The sequence below is a fragment of the Podarcis vaucheri genome (genome assembly GCF_965113315.1).
Source record: "Podarcis vaucheri genome assembly, chromosome: 8".
Classification (NCBI taxonomy): Eukaryota; Metazoa; Chordata; class Lepidosauria; order Squamata; family Lacertidae; genus Podarcis; species Podarcis vaucheri.
The window spans coordinates 83318953-83341852 of NC_138766.1; the positions used below are offsets into that span (position 1 = coordinate 83318953).

General features: G+C 46.6%; 1 protein-coding gene across 2 annotated transcripts in view; it reads right to left on the minus strand.

Moving 5' to 3' along the window:
- The window catches only part of ADCY8 (adenylate cyclase 8), a 136750-nt gene that overhangs the window by 23127 nt on the left and 90723 nt on the right, over positions 1-22900 (minus strand). For both annotated transcript variants that reach the window (XM_082235493.1, XM_082235492.1), the window contains 5 exons: positions 20173-20273; positions 15377-15578; positions 11843-11932; positions 10216-10388; positions 4405-4486 (listed from right to left, as the gene is read on the minus strand). In XM_082235493.1, coding sequence (XP_082091619.1) covers positions 4405-4486; positions 10216-10388; positions 11843-11932; positions 15377-15578; positions 20173-20273 — 648 coding nt within the window. The remainder of the gene's footprint in view (positions 1-4404; positions 4487-10215; positions 10389-11842; positions 11933-15376; positions 15579-20172; positions 20274-22900) is intronic.

Here is a 22900-nt window from a genome sequence, read left to right on the forward strand (position 1 = left end):
CATCTACTCCAGCAACAAAATCATCAAGTTTGCTGATGATACTACGGTGGTGGGGCTCATTTCAGGAGGGGATGAGTCCGCCTATCGGGACGAGGTGGAGCGGCTCTGTGTTTGGTGTGGAGAGAACAATCTGGCTCTCAATACGGCTAAGACCAAGGAATTGGTGGTGGATTACAGGAAAAAAAGGCGGACATTCAGCCCTTGTATATCAACGGGGAACGGGTGGAGAGGGTGGCGGAATTCAGGTTTTTGGGAGTGACTATGGATCAGGGCATGACTTGGAGCGCAAATACCACTGCTCTGGTGAAGAAGGCCCAGCAGAGAATTTATTTCCTCAGACTTTTAAAAAAGAACAATCTGAGTGAGAGACTGCTGGTGTCCTTCTACCGAGGCTCCATAGAGAGCATACTTACATACTGTATTTGTGCTTGGTTCTCCAGTTGTACAGCTAGGGAGAGGAAGGTGCTCCAGAAGGTCATAACCACAGCCCAAAGGATTATTGGTCACCCTCTCCCACCTTTGGAAGAACTGTACGGTTCCCGTTGCCTTAGGAAAGCAAACAACATCCTGCAGGATCCATCTCACCCGGGATACAGTCTGTTTGCACTACTGCCTTCTGGCAGGAGGTATAGAAACATCAAGTCTAGGACAAATAGACTGAAAAACAGTTTCTATCCAAGAGCTGTGGCCTTTTTGAATGCTGTAACTCGATAGTGAGACCTGGGAGTTTGATGGGTGTGGGTGTGGTTGGAAGGTGGTTTGTTTGGTTGTTGCTGTTGTTTTGCTTTTGTTGTTTTTAAGGGTTGGCATCCAATTTCGTTGCACTTGTGCAATGTTGCACTAGTGTAATGACAATAAAGAATCTATCTATCTATCTATCTATCTATCTATCTATCTATCTATCTGCATGTGCGCGGGTCGCAATTTGCCACTTCTGCGCATGCGTGTGCGTCACTTTGAGCATCTGCGCCTGCGCGAGCAGCGAAACCCGGAAGTAACCCTTTCCGGTACTTCCGGGTCCCTGCGGGATGCAACCTGAAAACGCTCAACCTGAAGCAAACGTAACATGAGGTATGACTGTACTGAAGCTGCAAAGAGATAGAGGGAAGTCAACTAATATAGCAGGGATTCAAACTAGTTTTCCGGGACAGAAGAAAGTGACTGTAAAGAAAGGAAGGAAAGAAGGATTACAAATTATTTCTGAGAACCTGGCTGATAGAATATTCAAACTATTGTTTGTACCCTTTGAACAATTTTGTGTACTGGACTGATTCTTTTTCCTTTTTTATTTATTTATTTATCACCCCCTTTTTCTTTTTCTTTTTTATATTTTTACTTTTTCTGTAATTTTTATTTTTATTTTTGGATGTAATGTTAAATTCATGCTTTCTATGTATTTTTTTTTAAAAAATGCAGCAAAGATAACTTAAAAAAAGAAAACACACCTGCTCTGCCCTTGTTTAAACTGAAGTTTACTTGCTTTCCTTTTATTTTTATTTTTTTGCACGGAACAAATACTCATAGCAGATTGATGGGCTGCCTTTTCTTTTAATGCTGTTTTAACGTAACTCTGAAAGCCAGAGCGCAATGAAATTATTGTAAGGGCATATTGTATTCAGCTCCAGAAATCATTGCTTTTATGTTGCGTCAAGTCTCTGCTCCAAAAGCATCTGATTTATACTAATGCCAAAGACGGCTAATGGAACTCCTTTTTTATTATTGTTATTTCAAATTTGGGGCTTAGCAGAACTCATCCTCCAGACATATTGACTATGTGAGATATGTATCTAGGAGAAACCTTATTAGGAGCAAACAGCCTTGGTCATTTCAGGTTTTCCCGAGACAAATTAAGTTAAAGGCATGCCTGCTTAGCGTTCGGATTGGGCCTTGAACAAAAAGGAGAGGAAAAGCGAACTCTTCATAAAGAATTGCTGGTGGACTATAGCTCAAGAATGGGAAGTGTTTGATGCTTGTTTGCTGTTAATCCCCATCGGTGAGGGTTGCCTCCTTTATTCTAGCAAAATACAGGACAGGGGGCATTGGCTGGGAGACATCCCTCCCCCCCAAAAAATCTGGCGCTGAAGTGACTTCAAAGCAATCCATTACAATCTACTGCAGCCTATCTGAATGGTCCTTCTGGAATTTGTCACGCGCACACATACACATGAGTTTGTAAATCTCTCTGTGTTTGGCTACCCAGAGCTTAAATATATGACCTTTCACACACCTTTCAAAGACATGCATTTGGAGATGACCCCTAACTTGGCACAGAAAGAGAGAGAGAGAGAGACCTGAAATACAGTGGTACCTTGGGTTAAGAACTTAATTCATTCTGCAGGTCCGTTCTTAACCTGAAACTGTTCTTAACCTGAGGTACCACTTTAGCTAATGGGGCCTCCTGCTGCCACCACACAATTTCTCTTCTCATCCTGAAGCCAGGTTCTTAACCCGAGGTATTATTTCTGGGTTAGCGGAGTCTGTAACCTGAAGTGTCTGTAACCTGAAGCATCTGTAACCTGAGGTACCACTGTACAGGACAAAACTGTATCAATACAGGACGTAGCATTTTACATTGAAATACAGGACAATCCTATTGTACAGGATTGTATAGGGTGGAAACCCTATGGCACTGTGGATTACTGTCCCAAGAATTGCTAACCTTCACTTTCCCCGAGAACACTTTCTGGATCACAGAATGGTTTGTAGGCACAAGGCACAGCTCAGCACCTGAAGCTCAGAGCAGTCTTGAGACTGAAAAATGCCTGGATGGATGATTGCGTAGCACAGTCCTCTTCAACATGCTACCTTCCAGATGTTGTTGGACTACAACTCTCATCATCCTTGATCATGGCTGGGGCTGATTGGTCTTGCAGTCCAGCATTATCTGAACTTGGCATGATGATCTAGGAGTCCTGCCCCCCAGCTGCTTTAGGGCTGCCATATGTCAGCTCAACAACAAGAACATGCATGTGATTTAGAACAGAAAAAACAGCTAGAGGGGAAAGTATCAAGAAGACTATCTTCCTAATTGTCCTTAAGCCTAGTGGTTCATCCTTTCCCACAAGAGGGAATGGTCACCATCCATTAGCGCAGGGGCTGCTAATTCTTTTAGGCTCCTGGGCACTTTTGGATTTTTGACATTTGGATGCCACTCTCTGGAAGGACAGATCCTGAAGCTGAGGCTCCAATACTTTGGCCACCTCAGGAGAAGAGAAGACTCCCTGGAAAAGACCCTGATGTTGGGAAAGATGGAGGGCACAAGGAGAAGGGGACGACAGAGGACGAGATGGTTGGACACTGTTCTCGAAGCTACCAGCATGAGTTTGACAAAGCTGCAGGGGGCAGTGGAAGACAGGAGTGCCTGGCGTGCTCTGGTCCATGGGGTCACAAAGAGTCAGACACGACTAAACAACAACAACTCTCTGGTCACTTCTCTCTTTTCTCTGCAAGATCAACCCTTCCAAGGGAAAAGAGGGAGAGAGAAAGCGTGTGCACACATGCAGACACTTCCAAGGGATCTGCTAGATTTAAATAGAATTCATCTGAGTCTTGGCAAGCACATAGATCTGAAACAGGAAGTGGGAAAGAGTGTCAGTCTTCTAACTTCCTCCTTCACCTCTATGCACTTTTCAAGGGAGAGGAAAGCAACTAGCATCACAACTTCATGACCAAAGAGGCAGTGTGTGTGGGTTGTGGGCACCACACCCCTGCCTTAACAAAGTGATGCAATCACAGACACCACTGGGATAAATTACCCTGTCTCTGCTGAACTCAACATCTGGGGCACAGATAACCCCCCCCCCCAATTGTGTCTCACAATAAAGACCATTTATATCCACCTCTGCTTTGGCATTTGATTCATTTGGAATGTGTTGCAATGCTGGGAAAGACAGATGAAGAACTGAGAACCTAGATCAGGACTCGTTTATCCGGCCCACGGTGACCCCAGGCGCTGCGCGGCTACCCACATCCGGGTTGGACGAGGCCCGTGCACATGCGCACAAGCTATTTCTGGTGCTCCTCTGACCTGGAAGTGCGCCAGAAATAGCGTGTACACACGTGAATGGGCACACACTCCCCCACCCTCTGGCCCGCTGCATGATCGGCACTGGAGACACCGGCCCGAGACGTGGTAAGTTTGTTGACCCCTGACCTAGATTAGAGAGAGAGAAAGAGAGAGAGAGAACAAAACTGCATAGAGAAGGATACTTTTTCTCCCTAATCGGTCTTTCTTTAAGGTTAATTAGACATCCAATTATTGAAGGTCATAAAATTCTCCCGGTTGATATTTCATTATTTGCTCCAAATGGCAGCCATTAGTTGGAAGGTAATTGCTAAGGAGCCACTGTGGATATTTTCCACTTTTGGGGAGAATGTGAAATAAATAATAACCCTTTGCCTTACCTGTTGGCCGTGGTAAAATACAGCAAGCAGAAACATGGTCATGAGGAGCAAGGAGGCTTCCTTTGTCCCCAAAAAGTCTGTGCTAGAAAAAAGGTGGGGGGAAAAAAGAAAGAGTAGGAATCGCAAAGGTTCAAATACAAAGAAATGAAATAAAAGACCCATTTTGTAGGGTCCACGTGCAGGGAAAAGGTTAACCTTTATCACAGTGAAAGTATCTATCTTGATATTGGTTGATATCCTGACAATAAAAAAAAAAAACATTGAAGGAGAAAGATGGACCTACGAAGATTTACTAGTAAAAACAGAGACCGGTTGGAGGATTAGGCCATATGAAGAAATAAAGAACAAATTGACAGGTTGGATCCAATTTCACCAAATTAATTCCATTTGGACCGAGGATAAAAAAAATGGGATAAGTGAGAAAAAATCTAGATTCCAGATTGAAATACTAGAAAGCAAAACAAAACTCCTATCGAAAATGTATAGCCTGTTGCTTGAATGGGACACCAAGGATGAAGAAGTAAAGGAGGTAATGGTGAGATGGGCAATGGACTTCGGGTATAATATAGAGTTTGACAAATGGCAGGCATTATGGAATAAAGGTATGAGATTCTCGGCATGTACAACACTCAGGGAAAATATGTATAAAATGATGTACAGGTGGTACGTAACGCCCGTAAAACTGGATAAAATATATAAAACTGGTGATAAATCATGTTGGAAGTGCAAGATCAAGGAGGGTGATTTTTATCATATGTGGTGGTTGTGTGAACCTATCAGGAAATTCTGGGAATCTATTTACAATGAACTAAAAAAAATCTTCAAATATACCTTTATAAAAAACCCCGAAGCCTTTTTGCTGGGGATAACTGGAGAGGAAATCAAAAAGGAAGATCAAACACTTTTTCAGTACGTGACAGTGGCTGCCAGAACCCTAATAGCGCAGAATTGGAAGACACCAAAAATCCCAACTATAAATGAGTGGCAATCCAAACTATTTGATTATTTAGAATTGGCAAAAATGACACAGAAAATAAGAAATCAAAAAGACACAAAGTTTAATAAAGATTGGAATAAATTTGTGGCATACATGGAAACAGAGGTAAAAAATCTAAAAATTACAGTAGGTGCGATATAACACTTGTGATGTAAAGAATTGTCTGAGGAGAAGAAACTGCAGATAGAAAAACCTTATAACACATTCCGAAACCAAGATGAAGGGAAGTCAGTCAGTGTTGTGTGTTTTGTAGTTAATGTAGTCAATCTGTTGTTGTCCTATGTTAAGAGATTCTTTTTGATGTGAATGTGTTATGTATGTCTTTTTTGTTTGGTCTAATGTGTGATGTTACAAAATGAATTAAAACCAATAATAAAAAAACAAATACAAAGAAATGAAATAAAAGACCCATTTTGTAGGGTCCACGTGCAGGGAAAAGGTTAACCTTTATCACAGTGAAAGTATCTATCTTGAACTAAGGCTGCCAGGGCCAAACCAACTCTTCTGCTTAACTGCATAGTGTGAAGCTACTTATCTTGCATTATTGCTATTACTAGTTATTAAATTCGTATCCCACCCTTCATCCGAAGGTCACAGGGCAGTCCGCAATATAAAAAATGCAAAATGAGAACACAAAATGCATAATAAAACAAAACAACAACAAAACTAAACCAAAATGGCAAACGCAGGGGAGCCCAATTCTTACTGGGAAGGCAGCGTGCTGGGAGAGGAGGCTGATCTATTCATTCTCCCACTGTGGCGAGAACAGAGATTCCTGCACAGTGCTGGATTTACATATAAGCGAAACAAGCTATAGCTTACGGCCCCATTCTCTTGGGGGGGGGTCCCCCCAAAAAATTAAAGGAAAAAACCTGGATGTACATTTCCAAAATATAAGATAAAAAACAAATAAAATAAAACCTACATACAGCAACAGTGTTTTGTGTTGTATAGGCTCCTGTGATGTAAGTAATGGCCCCCGCCTGCTAGCCTGCTCCCTAAAATATCACTGGTTTGCTCATTTTTATATATATGGTGCCTATATTCTGCATGGACTGGTTGCATGGCAACATGGGCAAATGGCCTGAGATACCTATGAGGTCCATAAATTACCATATAGCATATATTCAACAGAAAAACAGCAACAATTTGTTGTTGACAAAGGACAGCTGGACATATAAAGCGTCCCATTACCTTCAGTAGCTTAGGGCCTCATTAAACCTAAATCCAGCCCTGTTCCTGCACTAGGTAGGCATAGAAGCTTTAGGGGAGAAACCTCAAAACCTCTAAGTGGTTGGCATCAAATGTCCTATCAATATTAAAGTAGGGTTACCAGATGTTATGTACTGAAGTTCTCACCCTGGGCCAGCAGGGGGATACTGTAAATAGTTTTCACTTAGGTCCACATATGCAAATAAGGGATTGAAAGTGACGTTCAGTGATTGGATAGTTACAGAAAATTGTTACAGTTGTGTGGTAGTGGAGCTCTATATAAGCAGGCTGGCTGAACCCTTCAGTTCAGTTCAGTTCTGGCCTGTGAATAAACAAGAGCTGTTTGAAGAATCGCTGTGTCGTCTGATATGTTCACCCACTATTTAACACCAGACGTCCCCGTTTCCTGGGGACAGTCCCCAGATTTGTGAATAAGTCCCCAGACAAATTCCATCCCCAGAATGTCCCCGGATTTCATCTAATGTCCCCAGGAAACACAGCAGCGGCAGTCTCAGCAGCCTGGAGCAGTTGGCTCTGGCTGGCTTCAGGAGCTGCTTGGAAGTCCCCATATGATGGTGGTGCAGGGGGTCTAAGATGCAGTTTCTGGTCTGCCTCCACCTTCCCTCCGAAAGGCAGTGTGAAGCCTCGCTTCCCAACTGAGGGATCACTGCCCCCTCCTGCTTGCACACAAGTAGGAATGGGATTGGGGCTTGATATGTACTGAGTTGAATAGGATTCAAAAGGCAGCGGTCTGATTGGTCCTAGAACAATAGGATTCAGAATGCAGCAGTCTGATTGGTCCTAGAACAATAGGACTCAGAATGCAGCAGTCTGATTGGTCCTAGAACAATAGGATCCAAAATGCAGTGGTCTGATTGGTCCTAGAACAATAGGATTCAGAATACAGCAGTCTGATTGGTCCTAGAACAATAGGATCCAAAATGCAGCAGTCTGATTGGTCCTAGAACAATAGGATTCAGAATGCAGCAGTCGGATGGTCCGCAGGAGCCACCCAATCCAACTCCAGGTGGAAGTGAATCCACAGTCTGATTGGCTTACAGGAGAATCCCAGAATTAGCCAATCACGTGGGGCTTATTGTGTAAATAATGTATATAAAGCAGACATTTCAGGGGAACTTCCATTCCTCACTACTCTGAGCTGAATAAAGAGCATGAAATCCACACTCGACTCCGAGTATATTTCAGGGCTGCTCCGATGGAAAGGGAGGCATCGCGCTGCCCGAGCCTCATCACTGCCGCTGCTCTTGGCCTTCCTTCTCCACCTTCCCCATGCCTGACCCACCGCACATTGCTTCCCCCCCACCACCAAAGAACCAACAACTTAGAGGCAGCCCAGGCTCATGGAGAAAGGAGATAGAAGCCTTGGAGGAAGGGGAAATGTGGTGGTTGAAGTCAAGGCAGCGGTGGCCCTTCTGCCACCGCCATCGCTGCAGCATCAACATCCGAATGTGTAGTGATTAATTAATTACCCTAATTAACTAAAGTGTCCCTGGATTCACTGAAAGAAAATCTGATAAAGGTAAAGGGTCCCCTGACCGTTAGGTCCAGTCAAGGTGGGGAGCTCTCATTTTGACTGCTTCCCTTGCCCGAAACTTCCTGCTATTAGAAATCTAGCATGTCAGGGAAAAGGGCTCAACTTGGGTTTCTCCCTGGTAGACTAGCTTTCTACACTCAGGGATTTTCTCTGCTAGGGGTCTTTTCAAGCCTGGAATACCCTCTTCTTCCCCCTGACTCTCTCCAGTCCTTGTGAGCATATCGTGCTGACAGAAGTGCTGCAGTTCAGGGGAAGGGGAAAAAAAGCTTTGCCATTTCTGCTGGGTATATAAACAGATCCTTACACAATATCCTTTCATTTCTTCAAATAACGAAAGTAAAAATAGCCTTGAGAAATAGAGACCCTTACCCGAGTCATCTCATATCTAGACAAGATAATTCCTTAGTGGTGCTGGGAATATCTCATCAGCTGGAAAACGGATTCATCAGAAATGAAAGAGGGTGTGCTTATTATGGATCCACAAATAGGAAAGCAATACCACGGATGGTTTGAGGTGTCAATCTTTTACTCCTATTACTGTCAAAAAATGCAGTTCTTTTGTCAGTTGCCGGCAAGGCTGTCGCATGGAAATGAGGATGGGGTTCAGGCATCAGGTGTGAATGTCTGGGAGAAGCTAAAGCTGTGCTTTCCTCCCTCTCTCACTTTTCTGAACGTAGAAAAGTGAGGGCAGAACGAGAAATTGCCTTAATTATGTAGCAGGCAGCTTCATGCCTTGCTTTTCCTGAAATAATCACAAGCAGAAGGGAACCCAATTCTTTCTGGGAAGGCAATGTGTAGGAAGGGGAGGCTTATCTGTTCACATCCCCCTGCAATCCTCACTCCCCTGCCCCTCTCACAGCTGAGAGCCTCACAAACACAGCCTCGTGAGGAATTGAAGACCACAAAACCCATGATGGAGTGTGGCTGTCAATGAAACACTCATGCACAAGAATTGTAGAGTCCTTCATGGAACTGCCTGGGGCCTTTAATATAAGGTTACCAGAATTTTTTTCAATGAATCCGTGGGACGCAAAAAATGCGGTATCTTAAACCAAGTCATCCCATAGGTCCATCTAGCTCAGTACTGTCTACACGGACAGGCAGCAGCTCTGCAGCTTTTCCAGCCCTAACTGGACATGCCAGGGACTGAACCCAGTACATTCTGTATTCAAAGTCCATGCTCCGGTGCGGTTATGGAGGTGAAATGAAAAAATTAAGGTCTTATAGATATAATAAATGTTCATAAATGTACCAAGCAAACAAGTACATAAATATATAAACCACATGTCTGAAGCAGCACAGGAAAACAGCCCTGAAACCATTTTGACTCCCAAACTGACCAAATGATTTCTCTGCAAGGTCATAGAATCATAGAATCATAGAATCATAGAGTTGGAAGAGACCACAAGGGCCATCGAGTCCAACCCCCTGCCAAGCAGGAAACGGGTCAAGGGAAATGGAAAAGCCTCCCCATTGTCTTTTCATTCACAAATCCTGTCTTAAGGGTATGTCTGTGTATGAATAGGGTGAGCCTGTGACCTGGCTCAGGAATGAAGTATTTATCATGACAAAAGACTGGCCAGGCTCCCCAGGGTATCCAATCAAGTAAGCATTAACAGGTAACCTGCCAGACAGGAGGGAAACAATGCACTCAGATTTCTGTTGTAGACCGCCCTTTCTGTGATGTAGGTATGATGTTTCTGGGGGTGGTCTTGGACTCCGGGGCTGGCAATTTAAAATGTCTATATAAAGGCGGGCACACCTTGGTTCGGGGTCCTCCTCCTTCTCCTGCGTGTGAAGGGGGCACCCTGTTGCAACAGTTCAATAAAAATCAGGCTTACTAGCTGCTTTGCCTCTCAATATTCTCTGGTTGGCCTCTGTTATTTTCTCTGACCGATGGAGAACCTACAAAGGACTCTATAAGGGCTCTTGTGTCCCCCATAAGGGAATAAGGGCAGATTTTCGTTTATTATAGAGGGAAGAGGGGTAATTCAATGCCATCAAAGATCCCGGGCTGCAGGCGTTTAAAGCTGCGTTAAACACTTACTCTCCATTGTGATTGATGTCGTCGTATCGCAGGAACAGCGAAGCGTAAATGGTCTCTGTCAGGAAGCAGTAGATGGCAATCATAATGAGCAGCACCGCGAGCTTGAGGACGGAATTGAGACGGAGGAACACGGCACAGGTCACCATCGCCAGGATGCCGGTGAAGACGAAATACTTTGGAAAGGAGATTGGGATAGGAATTCGTTTCAGCTTCCAGCGCTCATGAATCTGCATTTCGTTCCCCCCAACTCTGGCTGTCTATTTCCAGGCTGCTACTGTTGGCCATACTTGCAGCCCGGGTTGGAAAGTCCTCCGGGAAGGATTCTTCATTAAATTATCTTTCCATTGATATATAATTTTATGGCATTACTCTGAAAAAAACCTGGTGTTATGAGCCTCAAACCTCAGAAATATACTTTCCCCAAAAAGTTTCCACAATTTTGGCCACTGGTGTAGAATTGCAGCCTCTGATCATTATCACATGTCTGTATATCACCTCTCTGCATATAAGGTCACTCAGCTCCACTTTGGACTCTGTGAGGCAGGTTATGCTGGGCTACCCAGTGAGCTTGACGGCTGATATTTACCTACTCAAAGGCCAACTGTCTATTAAACCACACTGGTTTCAACCAGTAAGGAGGCAGTCCTATAGCAAGATCTGCAGTTTGGACATGGCAGAACTTCGGTTGAGCTTGAACTGGGGCCTGTGTAAGTCCCCAGTGTGGTGTAGTGGTTAAGAGCGGTAGACTCCTAATATGGTGAACCAGGTTCGTGTCTCCGCTCCTCCACATGCAGCTGCTGGGTGACCTTCAGCCAGTCACACTTCTTTGAAGGCTCTCAGCCTCACTCACCTCACAGAGTGTTTGTTGTGGGGGAGGAAGGGAAAGGAGAATGTGGCTCCTTCGGGTAGTGATAAAGCGGGATATCAAATCCAAACTCTTCTTCTTCTTCCCCCCCCAAAGTGGTGTTCTGAGACTTAAGCTGGATCCTAACTCTGTTCAGCTCAGCCACGCGACCTGAGGGAAAAAGGTGATGCAAGCCAACCTCTATTTTAAAGGCTTGCTTTGTGTCTGACAGGTTTGGAGCTCCTGAACAGGGTTTGGATCTAGTGTACAGTGGTATCTCTGGTTAAGAACTTAATTCGTTCTGGAGGTCTGTTCTTAACCTGAAACTGTTCTTAACCTGAGACACCACTTTAGCTAATGGGGCCTCCCGCTGCCACCGGGCCACCGGAGCACAATTTCTGTTCTCATCCTGAAGCAAAGTTCTTAACCTGAAGCACTATTTCTGGGTTAGCAGAGTCTGTAACCTGAAGCGTATGTAACCTGAAGCGTATGTAACCTGAGGTACCATTGTATTTGTAACAAGAACACCAATGTGATCGAGTTAGATGTAGCTCAATGACTAGCAACACCTCTCCAGGATTTCAGCCAGGGCACACATTTCCCAGTCCTATCTGAGATATTCTACATGAAAAGTGGTCGCTGACTTCAGTGATGGGGTGGGGTGGGGGAGACCTCAGCAGTGACAGTCTCTATTGCATAAGCACTCTCTTGCGGAGCCTTGGAATGGGAAGGTTAGTTGTGAATAAATGTACTGCCCTTCTAAAACAGTCCGCTCAGAATTACCTCTGGGTAGGAGCAAAGGTCCGTTAAATACACAGAAGAGTTGAAAGTCTGGTTCTTAAAGGGCATCGGTTTGTCAAAATCACACCATAGCTGCGGACACAGAAGGAGGAGAAGAAGAATTTTTATTGCAAAAAATCAAGTCATTTATGGGTCAGCCATATGAGAGTGATTAAATACTGGCTTTGGGTAACATCTGGTGGTAGAGTAAAAGGTAAAGGTAAAGGTACCCCTGCCCGTACGGGCCAGTCTTGACAGAATCTAGGGTTGTGTGCCCATCTCACTCAAGAGGCCGGGGGCCAGCGCTGTCCGGAGACACTTCCGGGTCACGTGGCCAGCGTGACAAAGCCGCATCTGGCGAGCCAGCGCAGCACACGGAAACGCCGTTTACCTTCCCGCCAGTAAGCGGTCCCTATTTATCTACTTGCACCCAGGGGTGCTTTTGAACTGCTAGGTTGGCAGGCGCTGGGACCGAGCAACGGGAGCGCACCCTGCCGCGGGGATTCGAACTGCCGACCTTTCGATCGGCAAGCCCTAGGCACTGAGGCTTTTACCCACAGCGCCACCCACGTCCCGATGTTAGCGTAGACTCACTCAAATCAATGGTTCAACATTGACAAGGGATATTACCTTGTGTGTGTATGTGTATTTTAGTTGATAGGTCCTTTTTGCCTATCAAAAATCCCTCAAAGTAGCTTAAAAGGTAAAGATAAAGGGACCCCTGACCATTATGTCCAGTCGCGGAAGACTCTGGGGTTGAGGCGCTCATCTCGCTTTATTGGCCGAGGGAGCCGGTGTACAGCTTCCAGGTCATGTGGCCAGCATGACTAAGCCGCTTCTGGCAAACCAGAGCAGCGCACGAAAATGCTGTTTACCTTCCCGCCGGAGTGGTACCTATTTATCTACTTGCACTTCGATGTGCTTTTGAACTGCTAGGTGGGCAGGAGCAGGGACCGAGCAACGGGAGCTCACCCCGTTGCGGGGATTCGAACTGCCAACCTTCTGATCGGCAAGTCCTAGGCTCTGTGGTTTAACCCACAGCGCCAGCCACGTCCTCAACAAAATAGCTTACAACAGAATAATAAGAAATTAAGAAAATAATGAAGCATCACTAGCAAATCTCACTGATAAGATTAAAAATATTAAAATGGCAGGTAAAATGAAAATTCTCATAAGGTTTTGGGCAGAAGGAAGGTGCAGCACTGGCCAAGAACAAGCCTCCCTGCTTGGAAGGGTAACGAATCAGAATTGGTGTGGGAAGAGAATTAAAGGATTATTAGAATATCACTATGACAATTAATTTATTAATTGCCTTCTACACCAGCGGCGTAGCGTGAGTTGTCAGCACCCGGGGCAACGCAAGTAATTTGCGCCCCCTAACCCGGGGCAAGGCAAGTAATTTGCGCCCCCCGCTGCCGCCCAAACGACGCCGCTTGCCCGGAGGAGGAGGGGGGCAGAGAGGCGAAAAATGCAACGGCCCAGCAGCTGCAGCAGCACCGGCGGAGGCCGGGCTGTGAGGAGGGGCTGCCTGGCGCGTCCTCCGCGGCGAGCGCTGAGAGCCGCTGCCTGCCGGGCGCCTTCAGCCCGGACGCGCGCACAGCTCGTCGGTTCCGCGAGACATGCGGCTCCGCTACAGCCTGCGCCCGAGGCTCTTCGGCGACTCCGGAGGCAGCGAGCGCGCCCCCCCAGATGTTGCGCCCGGTGCGGCCGGCACCCCTGGCACCCCCCACGCTACGCCACTGTTCTACACCAACATTTCAAGGTGATTACCACGATCTTAACTGTATCCACTGGTTTTGTTGTCTTCAACTGTTTTTAATTATTTTATGTGTAATAAACCCTTTTATCCAGGCAGACGCTTTTTGGGTTGGTGGAGCTAAGCCTATACAGTGGTACCTTGGTTTACAACCATAATCCATTCTGGAGGTCTGGCTGTAAACCAAAACAGGTTGTAACCCAAGGCGTGCTTTCGCCAATGGGGCCTCCCTCCCAAAATTGGTTGTAATAATAAAAAAGAGGATTGCAGTCCAAAAAAAGGGACACACACTTCCGGGTTTGACGTTGTTGTAATCCAAAACAGTTGTAATCCAAAGCAGTTGCAAACCAAGGTACCACTGTATGGCTTACCTAAAAGTTGGAGAACTTCCGGAACCAAACAGTGAGAACCAATTTCCTGGTCGTGAACAGTTTAGATGTCTGAGAAACAGGAACGTGTCAAAGAATTAAGGCTCTTTGCTAATTCAGTCAAATCTGATTTGGGTTATATTTATACATCTTAGCCTATGGGAAGCTAAATTATCACAGCTGACTATATGCAGTTGGAAAATAGATTGGTACTTTATTTGCATTAGCCACTAGACGTAGCAATAAGATAAAATATACCAGGGATAGAGCTAAGCAGTTAGCTGTACAAAATACATTTTTTTATTATTATAAAGAAAGGTAAAGGACCCCTGGACGGTTCAGTCCAGTCAAAGGTGACTATGGGGTGCGGAGCTCATCTTGCTTTCAGGCCGAAGGAGCCGGCATTTGTCCGCAGACAGCTTTCCAGGTCATGTGGCCAGGATGACTGAACCGCTTCTGGTGCAACGGGACATCGTGATGGAAGCCAGAGTGCACAGAAACACCGTTTACTCTCCCACCACAGTGGTACCTATTTATCTACTTGCACTGGCGTGCTTTCGAACTGCTAGGTTGGCAGGAACTGGGACAGAGCAACAGGAGCTCACCCCGTTGCGGGGATGCGAACTGCTGACCTTCTGATCGGCAAGCCCAAGAGGCTCAGTGGTTTAGACCACCCACATCCCTACAAAATACCTTTACATCAATACAAATGACAGAATTCATACACGTTCCTTCAGCTGCAGATCAAACATGTGAGCCAATAGGTTTTCTTTTGATTTCTTTTCTTAAAAAGAAAATGTTAGAAAGTTAATCAAATAATAGATCTTATTCTAATTACCCCTGCAAAAAAATTTGCAGTTTTTGCTGTCACCTGGTCATCTTAATCTGCCAAAAGAAAGGACAAGCGAACTGATATGAATAGTAGAAGAGGGGTAAGTAATAACTTCACTCCTCAAATCTTTATAAAGAGTACAGTCCAGCAGTACATGAGCTACTGATTTGATACTGCCATCTTCACATGGACATGAACTGTTTTCAGTGGATTTTTTTTAAAAATTCAATCCTCCAGTATGGGTCTATATGTAGCCGGAAATAGCAACATATACTGAGCAGAATAAAGCAAGAGGATTTTCTTTTTCTTTTAAAAAAGATTATCTTCGCAAGGGACAAATCAGGCTCTATGTAATCCCACACTACAGCAGACTGATTTCCCCTGATGTTCGACAGCTCTGGCTTGTCTGTGTGACAACATTAAAATCCTCCCTTGTATACACGCATTAGAAGCTCCTGCGGCTGCAAAAGAAAAAGAAAAAGCTATCCGTTGAAATAATTCATAAATCTTCTTCCTCTCCCCCAGCCCTGCCCTGCCCTCTGCCCATCTTCAGACCCTTCCCGACCCCCTTGGCGGCTTACGATGTTGATGATGGCTCCCAGGAAATTAATCATAATCGAGGCAAAGATGATGACGTTCCTGGCCAAGTAAGTCTCGTTGATCCAGCAGCACGTTTTCCGGAGCACGAGAGGCAAGCATTTATAATCCTCCGCGGTTGTGATTAAGACGAGAGCCGAGTGCAGCATAATCAGGATGGAAAACTGGACGATCATGGGTACCATCCTGAGGAAGGGGAGGAAAAAGAGGATATCGTGAGAATCCAGGCGGAGGTGTCTTGAAAGAGGAATAATAAAATAATAATAAAATTTTATTTATATCCCACCCTCCCCAGCCAAAGCCGGGCTCAGAGCAGCTAACAACAATAAAAGTAACACAACATTCTAAAATCAATTCATTTTAAAATCAATTCAAAATCAAATTCATGGCAACCATTGGGCTAGAGTTCTGTGAGGATTACCAAAGGAGGGACTAGATTGTGCCTCAGCCAAAGGGCTGGTGGAACAGCTCTGTCTTGCAGGCCCTGTGGAAAGATGACAAGTCCCACAGGGCCCTAGTCTCTTGTGACAGAGTGCTCTACCAGATCAGGGCCACAGCCAAAAAGGTCCTGGCTCTGGTTGAGACCAGCCTAACCTCCCTGTGACTCAGGACCGCCAAGATGTTTTTGTTTGAAGACTGTAAGGTCCTCCGTTGGACATACCAGGAGAGTTCGTCCCATAGGTACGAGGGTCCTAGGCAGTATAGGGCTTTAAAGGTTAAAACCAGCACCTTAAACCTGATCCTGTACTCCACTGGGAGCCAGTGCAGCTGGTATAGCACTGGGTGAATGTGATCCCACGGCAAGGACCCTGTAAGGAGTCTCGCCAGGGCATTATGCACCCACTGGAGTTTCTGGGTCAGTCTCAAGGGCAGCCCCACGTAGAGCAAGTTACAATAATCCAGTCTGGAGGTGACCGTGGTGTGGATCACAGTGGCTAGGTCAGGGCGAGAAAGGTAAGGAGCCAACTGCTTAGCTTGGTGGAGATGAAAAAATGCCGCCTTTGTTATAGCTGCAATCTGCACCTCAATGGAAAGGGAGGTGTCAAAGATCACACTCAAACTCTTAACGGACGGTGCTGGCACTAATTGTGCCCCTGCAAGAGATGGGAGTTGCCCCCCCCCAATCCCATATCATCCCAACCCAGCCAGAGGACCTCTGTCTTCTAAGGATTTAACTTCAACCAGCTCCCACGTAACCATCCAGCCACAGCTTCCAAACACCTGATCAGTGTGTCTGGGGCCGAATCAGGATGGCCATCCATCAACAGATAGAGTTGGGTGTCATCGGCATACTGATGGCAGCCCAGCCCAAAACTCCAGACAAGCTGGGCGAGGGGGGGCATAAAGATGTTGAAAAGAAGAAGAAGAGTGCTTGGAGGACACAATTTTGGGATATGTGGGAGCAGGGAGTTCAAGGGAGCACGGGAGGCAAAAGCTGGAAGAGGGATAGAGAAGAGGGTGGAGGGCGGAGGAAAATAGCTGGGTGGGAATAAGAATTTAAGGAGAGTTTGCTGGATCAGACCAATGACCCATCTGGCTGAGCATCCTCACAGAGGCTGACCAGATGACTGGAGGAAACCTGGAAGCTGGACATGAGCACAACAGTACTCTGGCCAACTCCGGTTTCCAGCAACTGGTATTAGGAGGAACTGGTTTAGGACAGTGGTTCTCAATTGGACTTGACATCTTTCCGCAGGGCCTGCAAGACAGAGTTGTTGCCCTGACCTTCGGTTTGGACTCAGTCTGACCCTTATGTTTCCCCTCCCCTTGTGGTTTTGATTTATGGGCTACTATTAAAATGAGGCTGCATTTTAACTTGTATTTTAAGAAACTGGTTTTGTTTGTTTGTCCCCGCCCCATTATGCTTTATTGTAATTTTAACTGGTGTTAGCCGCCCTGAGTCCGGTTCTGGCCAGGGAGGGCGGGGTATTAATAATAATAATAATAATAATAATAATAATAATAATAATAATAATAATAATTTATTACTTATACCCCGCCCATCTGGCCGGGCCTCCCCAGCCACTCTGGGCGTCTTCCAACAAAATATTAAAATACAGTAATGCATCAAACATCAAAAGCTTCCCTAAACAGGGCTGCCTTCAGATGTCTTCTACAAGTCTGGTAGTTGTTTTTCTCTTTGACATCTGGTGGGAGGGCATTCCACAGGGTGGGTGCCACTACCAAGAAGGCCCTCTGTCTGGTTCCCTGTAACTTGGCTTCTCACAGCAGGGGAACCACCAGAAGTCCCTCAGTGCTGGACTTCAGTGTCCGGGTAGAACAATGGGGGTGGAGACGCTCCTTCAGGTATATTGGGCCGAGGCTGTTTAGGGCTTTAAAGGTCAGCACCAACACTTTGATTTATTATTATTATTATTCCGCAGACCCCAGGGGGTCCGCGAAACCCACCCAGGAGGTCTGTGGCACAGATCTGTCAACTGTCTGGGGCATCTCATTTTGCGGGCCCGTTGCTCTTAGATAAGAGCATGGTACCCCAAAACACATGAGATAGTGGCCAGGCACATACCTCGCATGAGACCGTGGTTCTAAAAAACATGTGGTTTGGGGCTCTGTGTTCTCTTCCCAGTCATGTGACTCACACGAGAGGATGGTCTGGTTTTGTGCTGGGATGTGTTGGAAGGCATGGTGACACTATTTCACATGACAAAAACTACCACAGAAAGCAGGAGTCCATGGCCAGGCTTTTGAAAAACGAGTCCATGGTACTTAGTTAATTGGGGACCACTGGTTTAGTAGATTGCTAGTTCTAATTGTATTCCTGAGAATTTGTTTTGATTTTTCCTCAAATAAAAACACTGTTTTTAGCCCTGTTCAGGGAAGTTTTTAATATTTGATGTCGTATTGTGTTTTAATTTGTTGGAAGCCGCCCAGAGTGGCTGGAGCAGCTCGGTCAGATAAATAATAAATCATTCTTATTATAAACCCTAGGTACTTGCCAGTGAGATTCACATGTTCCCTGAAAAGAGGCATAGATTCCTGAACAGCTCTGAGAATTGCGTGGCAAGACCCTCAAGCCAACCCCTCATTAGAATAAATAAATTCACAAAGACACAGATATTTTGTTTAAGGTTTTTGGGCAAAATTTTGGCCACAACTTTATTGATTACAGGAATGAGAGCGGTATTGGCTTAGGCATTGGCAAGACTATATCTGAGTCTTCTCCCCTTTGCAGGAAGTCTGTAAGGGTAAACTCCCCAAGGGAAACTGCTTGGGGGGAACCCCTGGAAAGCCCTAGCCCCTCAAGCGGACTTTGGACATGATACAGGCCCTGGATTCCTTTAACAGAATACCCTTGAAATGGAGGGGCAGGCGATGGCTGACCTCCGTTCCCCCATTCTCCATAAGCCAACGCCTAACCGCCAAACCTTACAAAGTTGTGACGATTGCTAAGAGGTAGGCAAAAACCAAGTGGCCTGTTGCCAATCTGCCAAATGGAAAAAATTCCTACCCGGTCCCCAACTCAAGATGGGCAACCAACCGAAGTCCAAAGCAAGGCCAAAGGACACTTAAATCAAAGGGAGGGTGGGCGGGTGTTCGGCAGCGTGAAGCAGGTGATCGGCACATGTCGCGCTGCCGCTTTTCAGTGGTGTAGCGTGGGGGGTGCCAGGGGTGCCGGCCGCACCGGGCGCAACATCTGGGGGGGGGCGCGAGTCCAGAGGGAAGGGACAAGTTCCTTCCTCCGCCAGGCTCCCCGCCGCCACCGCCAGCCTTGCGCCCTAGCGCGCGCGCGCCCCCTGCCGCCGCTGCGGCTGCGCTCCACTCACTGCTCGCAGGAGGAGCAGCCGCTGCAGCAGCGCCAACGCCGCCACCGATGCCTGGCCGGCACGGGCAGCCTCCGCACCCCGCCGCCGCCGCCATCCCACAGGCGGCTGCTTCTGCCGACTGGGAGGGAGGAGAGCTCCAAGGGGCCTCGCCGCACCCTGCGCTCCCCAAAACCCTCCAAGAGGAAGCCGGCGGGCGGGCGAGGGTCTCCCGGCAGAAGGGGGCGCCGCTGGCTCTGGTTCTCAGCGCAAGTCTCAGCCGCGGGGGGGGGGGGGCGAGGACGGAGCACGGCTGGAAGCCCCCGGACCCGGCCGGGAGGAGGAGAGGCGCTCGCCAAGCCCGGATCTGGAGCTCCACCTACAGCCCAAGGAGAGGAGGGGGCGGGAAGGTGCCCGAGGGGAGGGGGCTTCGGCTGCCTCGGCCCGCGGGGGCTCCGCAAATAATAAATTTAATAAATTCCTGCTGAGCCTTTGGGGGGGGGGTCCTTGGCTCCTTCGCTCACCCCCAGCCCCAGTGGCGTAGCGTGGGGGGTGCAGGGGGGCCGGGCGCAACATCTGGGGGGCGCGCGCTCGCACTCGAGTGCTAAAATCCACAGGTTAGGGGGCGCAAATTACTTGCCTTGCCCCGGGTGCTGACAACCCACGCTACGCCACTGCCACTTTTATACCTTCCCCCACAATCACCCTTCAAAATGACTGGGCAATAGCCCTGGGTGATTGCGGTGCCACGCCGGCGTAAGGGTGATAGCTCCACCCACACCAGGGTGGGGAGGGGAACCAGGTTAAGATTAAGATGATCCCACTTGTAGCTCTGTGAATGGAAGGATGGGAATCTCCTAACAACTCCCAGCACCCTTAACAAATTACATTTCCCAGGATGCTTTGGGGAAGCCATGACTGTTTAAAATGGAATTATACTCCTTCAAATGTACTGTTCATATGAGGCCTGAAACTATTCAGACGGCTGCCTGCAATACCATTCAAGAGAATGCCTTTACCTCGAAGAAGGAAGCAAGCTTTGGATCGCTGTGATAAAGACGAGGACCATGAACGCACACACCAAGTTCGACTTGAACACTTCGTCCCTCATTTGGGAATACTGAAATAGAAAAGGGAACACAGAGGGGAAAGAAATAACTTTAGTCTGCTTTGACAGCTCTGCGAAGAGAGCAAGACAGCTTTGCGAGGCTTCTGGGAAATTAGCAAGGCGATCCGGTAAATTAATTAGCTTCCTAGGGTGAGATTTTTTTTAAAAAAAAATAGGAATTATATATATAGAAAAATCCCCTCAGAAGAAATATGCAGTGGAGGAGATTGTAAATCACCCTCACCAGGGAAGCAAAAGCCGACTGCTCCATCTTGCAACGAACTTTTCCTCGCCTGCCTTTTTTCTTTTCATATAATGAGTCACATTAAATGTGTTTTCTGAAAAGGCAACTTCTGCCACTTAAGCCAGAGGCCGGGGCTGATGGATTGAACGCAAAATGAGCGGCAAGGAAGGAATCCATTTGGTGAGATATCTAGAGAGCAGACGGGTGTATGTGTTTGAGTTTATGTGATGCAGCCACCACTCACTGGAATCCAGGGAGCTCAGGATTGCACCTTCTGCATGTGAGCCATGTGTCTGACCCCTTCCTTCGGAAGATAGGTAGCACTAGAGCAAATGGAGGTGATTCACTCCAACAGGTAAAGGGGGCTTACCAGGTCTGGATTTAGGTTTGATGAGGCCCTAATCTACTGAAGGTAATGGGGCCTTTTATATGTCCAGCTGTCCTTTGTCAACAACAAACTGTCACTGTTTTTTGTGTTGAATATATGCTTTTATGGTAATTTATGGACCTAACAGGTATCTAAAGCCATTCGCACATGCAGAATGTAGACACCCTATATATAGAAATGATCAAACCAGTGATATTTTAGGGAGCAGGCTAGCAGGCGGGGCCCATTCCTTACATCATAGGAGCCTACACAACACAAAACACTGTTGCTGTATGTAGACTTTATTTTATTTGCTTTTTATCTTATATTTTGGAAATGTACGTCCAATTTTTTTCCTTTAAATTTTGTGGGGGCCCCCAAGAGAGCGGGGCCCTAAGGTATAGTTTGTTTAGCTTATACGTAAATCCAGCACTGGTACTCTTTTCTATGATTGAGCTGCCTGACTTGAACACTAGGCAAGCTCACAACCTGACTGCAGCCGCGACTTATCTGGAAGTCCTCTGTCTTGGACTTCTGTAACTTACATATCATGTTGGGTCACATTATCCCAGGTGGACCCAGTCTTGGAAAAATAGTTTTTTAACCTTCCAGGCTGTGAGCTGAATTAGGCCTGCCAGGCATCCTACCAGGCTGTTCTGGTTGAGTGAGGCCCACCTGCCCTACACCTGAGGCCAAAGGGGGTTGGCAAACAGCTGATAGCTGTGACAAAGTGCCACAGGTGGAGCTATGCAAGCCCTGACCACCTCAGGAGGTTGCAGACTCTCCTTCCTTGGAGGTTTTGAAGCAGAGGTTGGATGGCCATCTGTCATGGTTGGCTTAGCTGAGATTCCTGCATTGCAGGGTGTCGGACAAAATGATCCTTGGGATCCCTTCCAACTTGACCATTCTATGGTTCTATGATCAGTTGATTGCCAGGGCTTGCGTTGTCTAGTTCATGACACTTTGCAAGCCCCAAAGATCAGCTGATCATGTGCATGGACGAAAGTGGATCACTTGATGTCATTGTGATATTCAGCGACTGACAGGTGGATAGCTCCACCCATCTGTCAAACTCGGCCCATGGGGTAGGTAAGGATGTAGGACTCCAAGGACTTTTCAGAAAGATGGCCCAGGCTTGGAAGCAGAAACAGCTGGGTTGGTGTTGTGTTACTAGGTGTGCCATTTGCTCCTCAACCTCAGAGCTGAGGCTTGGACAGGTTCTGGTCCTACTAGATTAGACTGGAGTCCACCTATGCTCATTTGTGCAAATTAAATTAATGTGCTTGAGCATGGTATCTCCACCCCTCATCCCTGCCACCTTCTCTGTGTTCATCAGGGATGGTCTACAGAGGTTCCAAAACATCTAGGAGCCTCCACAAGTGCAGAATCTTACCCTGAGGTACTTTTGAGAGGGGATGAGAGGTCAGAATGTGCACACTCATGCACACTCTTCCTTTCTTGCACCTCAATATAATCACTCTAAATGATTGTGTTTATAGGGCTATAGGTACAAATAATGCATGTCTTGAGACCAGCTTGTTACACGGATTTCTACAGGACCTACTCACTGCTGGATCCAGAGCTGCATTATTTACTTATCAAAACTATCTAGGTGATATACAATATCTAGAAAACATGGGTCCATATCAGAAACACCCTTCAAAACCAGAACAGAACTGTCATTAAACCTCAAGTCAGGGCATGAACAGAAGAAGGACTGTTAGCTCAGTGGTAAAACATTGGCTTTGTATGCAGAAGCTCTGCAGGTTCAATTCCTGGCATATGCAAGTTGGGCTAGGAATATCTGCAGTCTAAAACCCTGGAGAGCCACTGCTAGTCAGTGCAGTAGGCAATACATGGACCCGTGGTTTGACCTTTCTATGCTTCTAAAAATCTATTGCGCTTGTCAACTGGCTTTCAGCATGATGCCACTTCAGAGTGTGAAGCCTTTGTCTAACTATCGTGGCGACCAAACCATCATGAACCTGTCCAAAGGTCCTCCTCCTGCCCAAGGCATCTCAACTACTG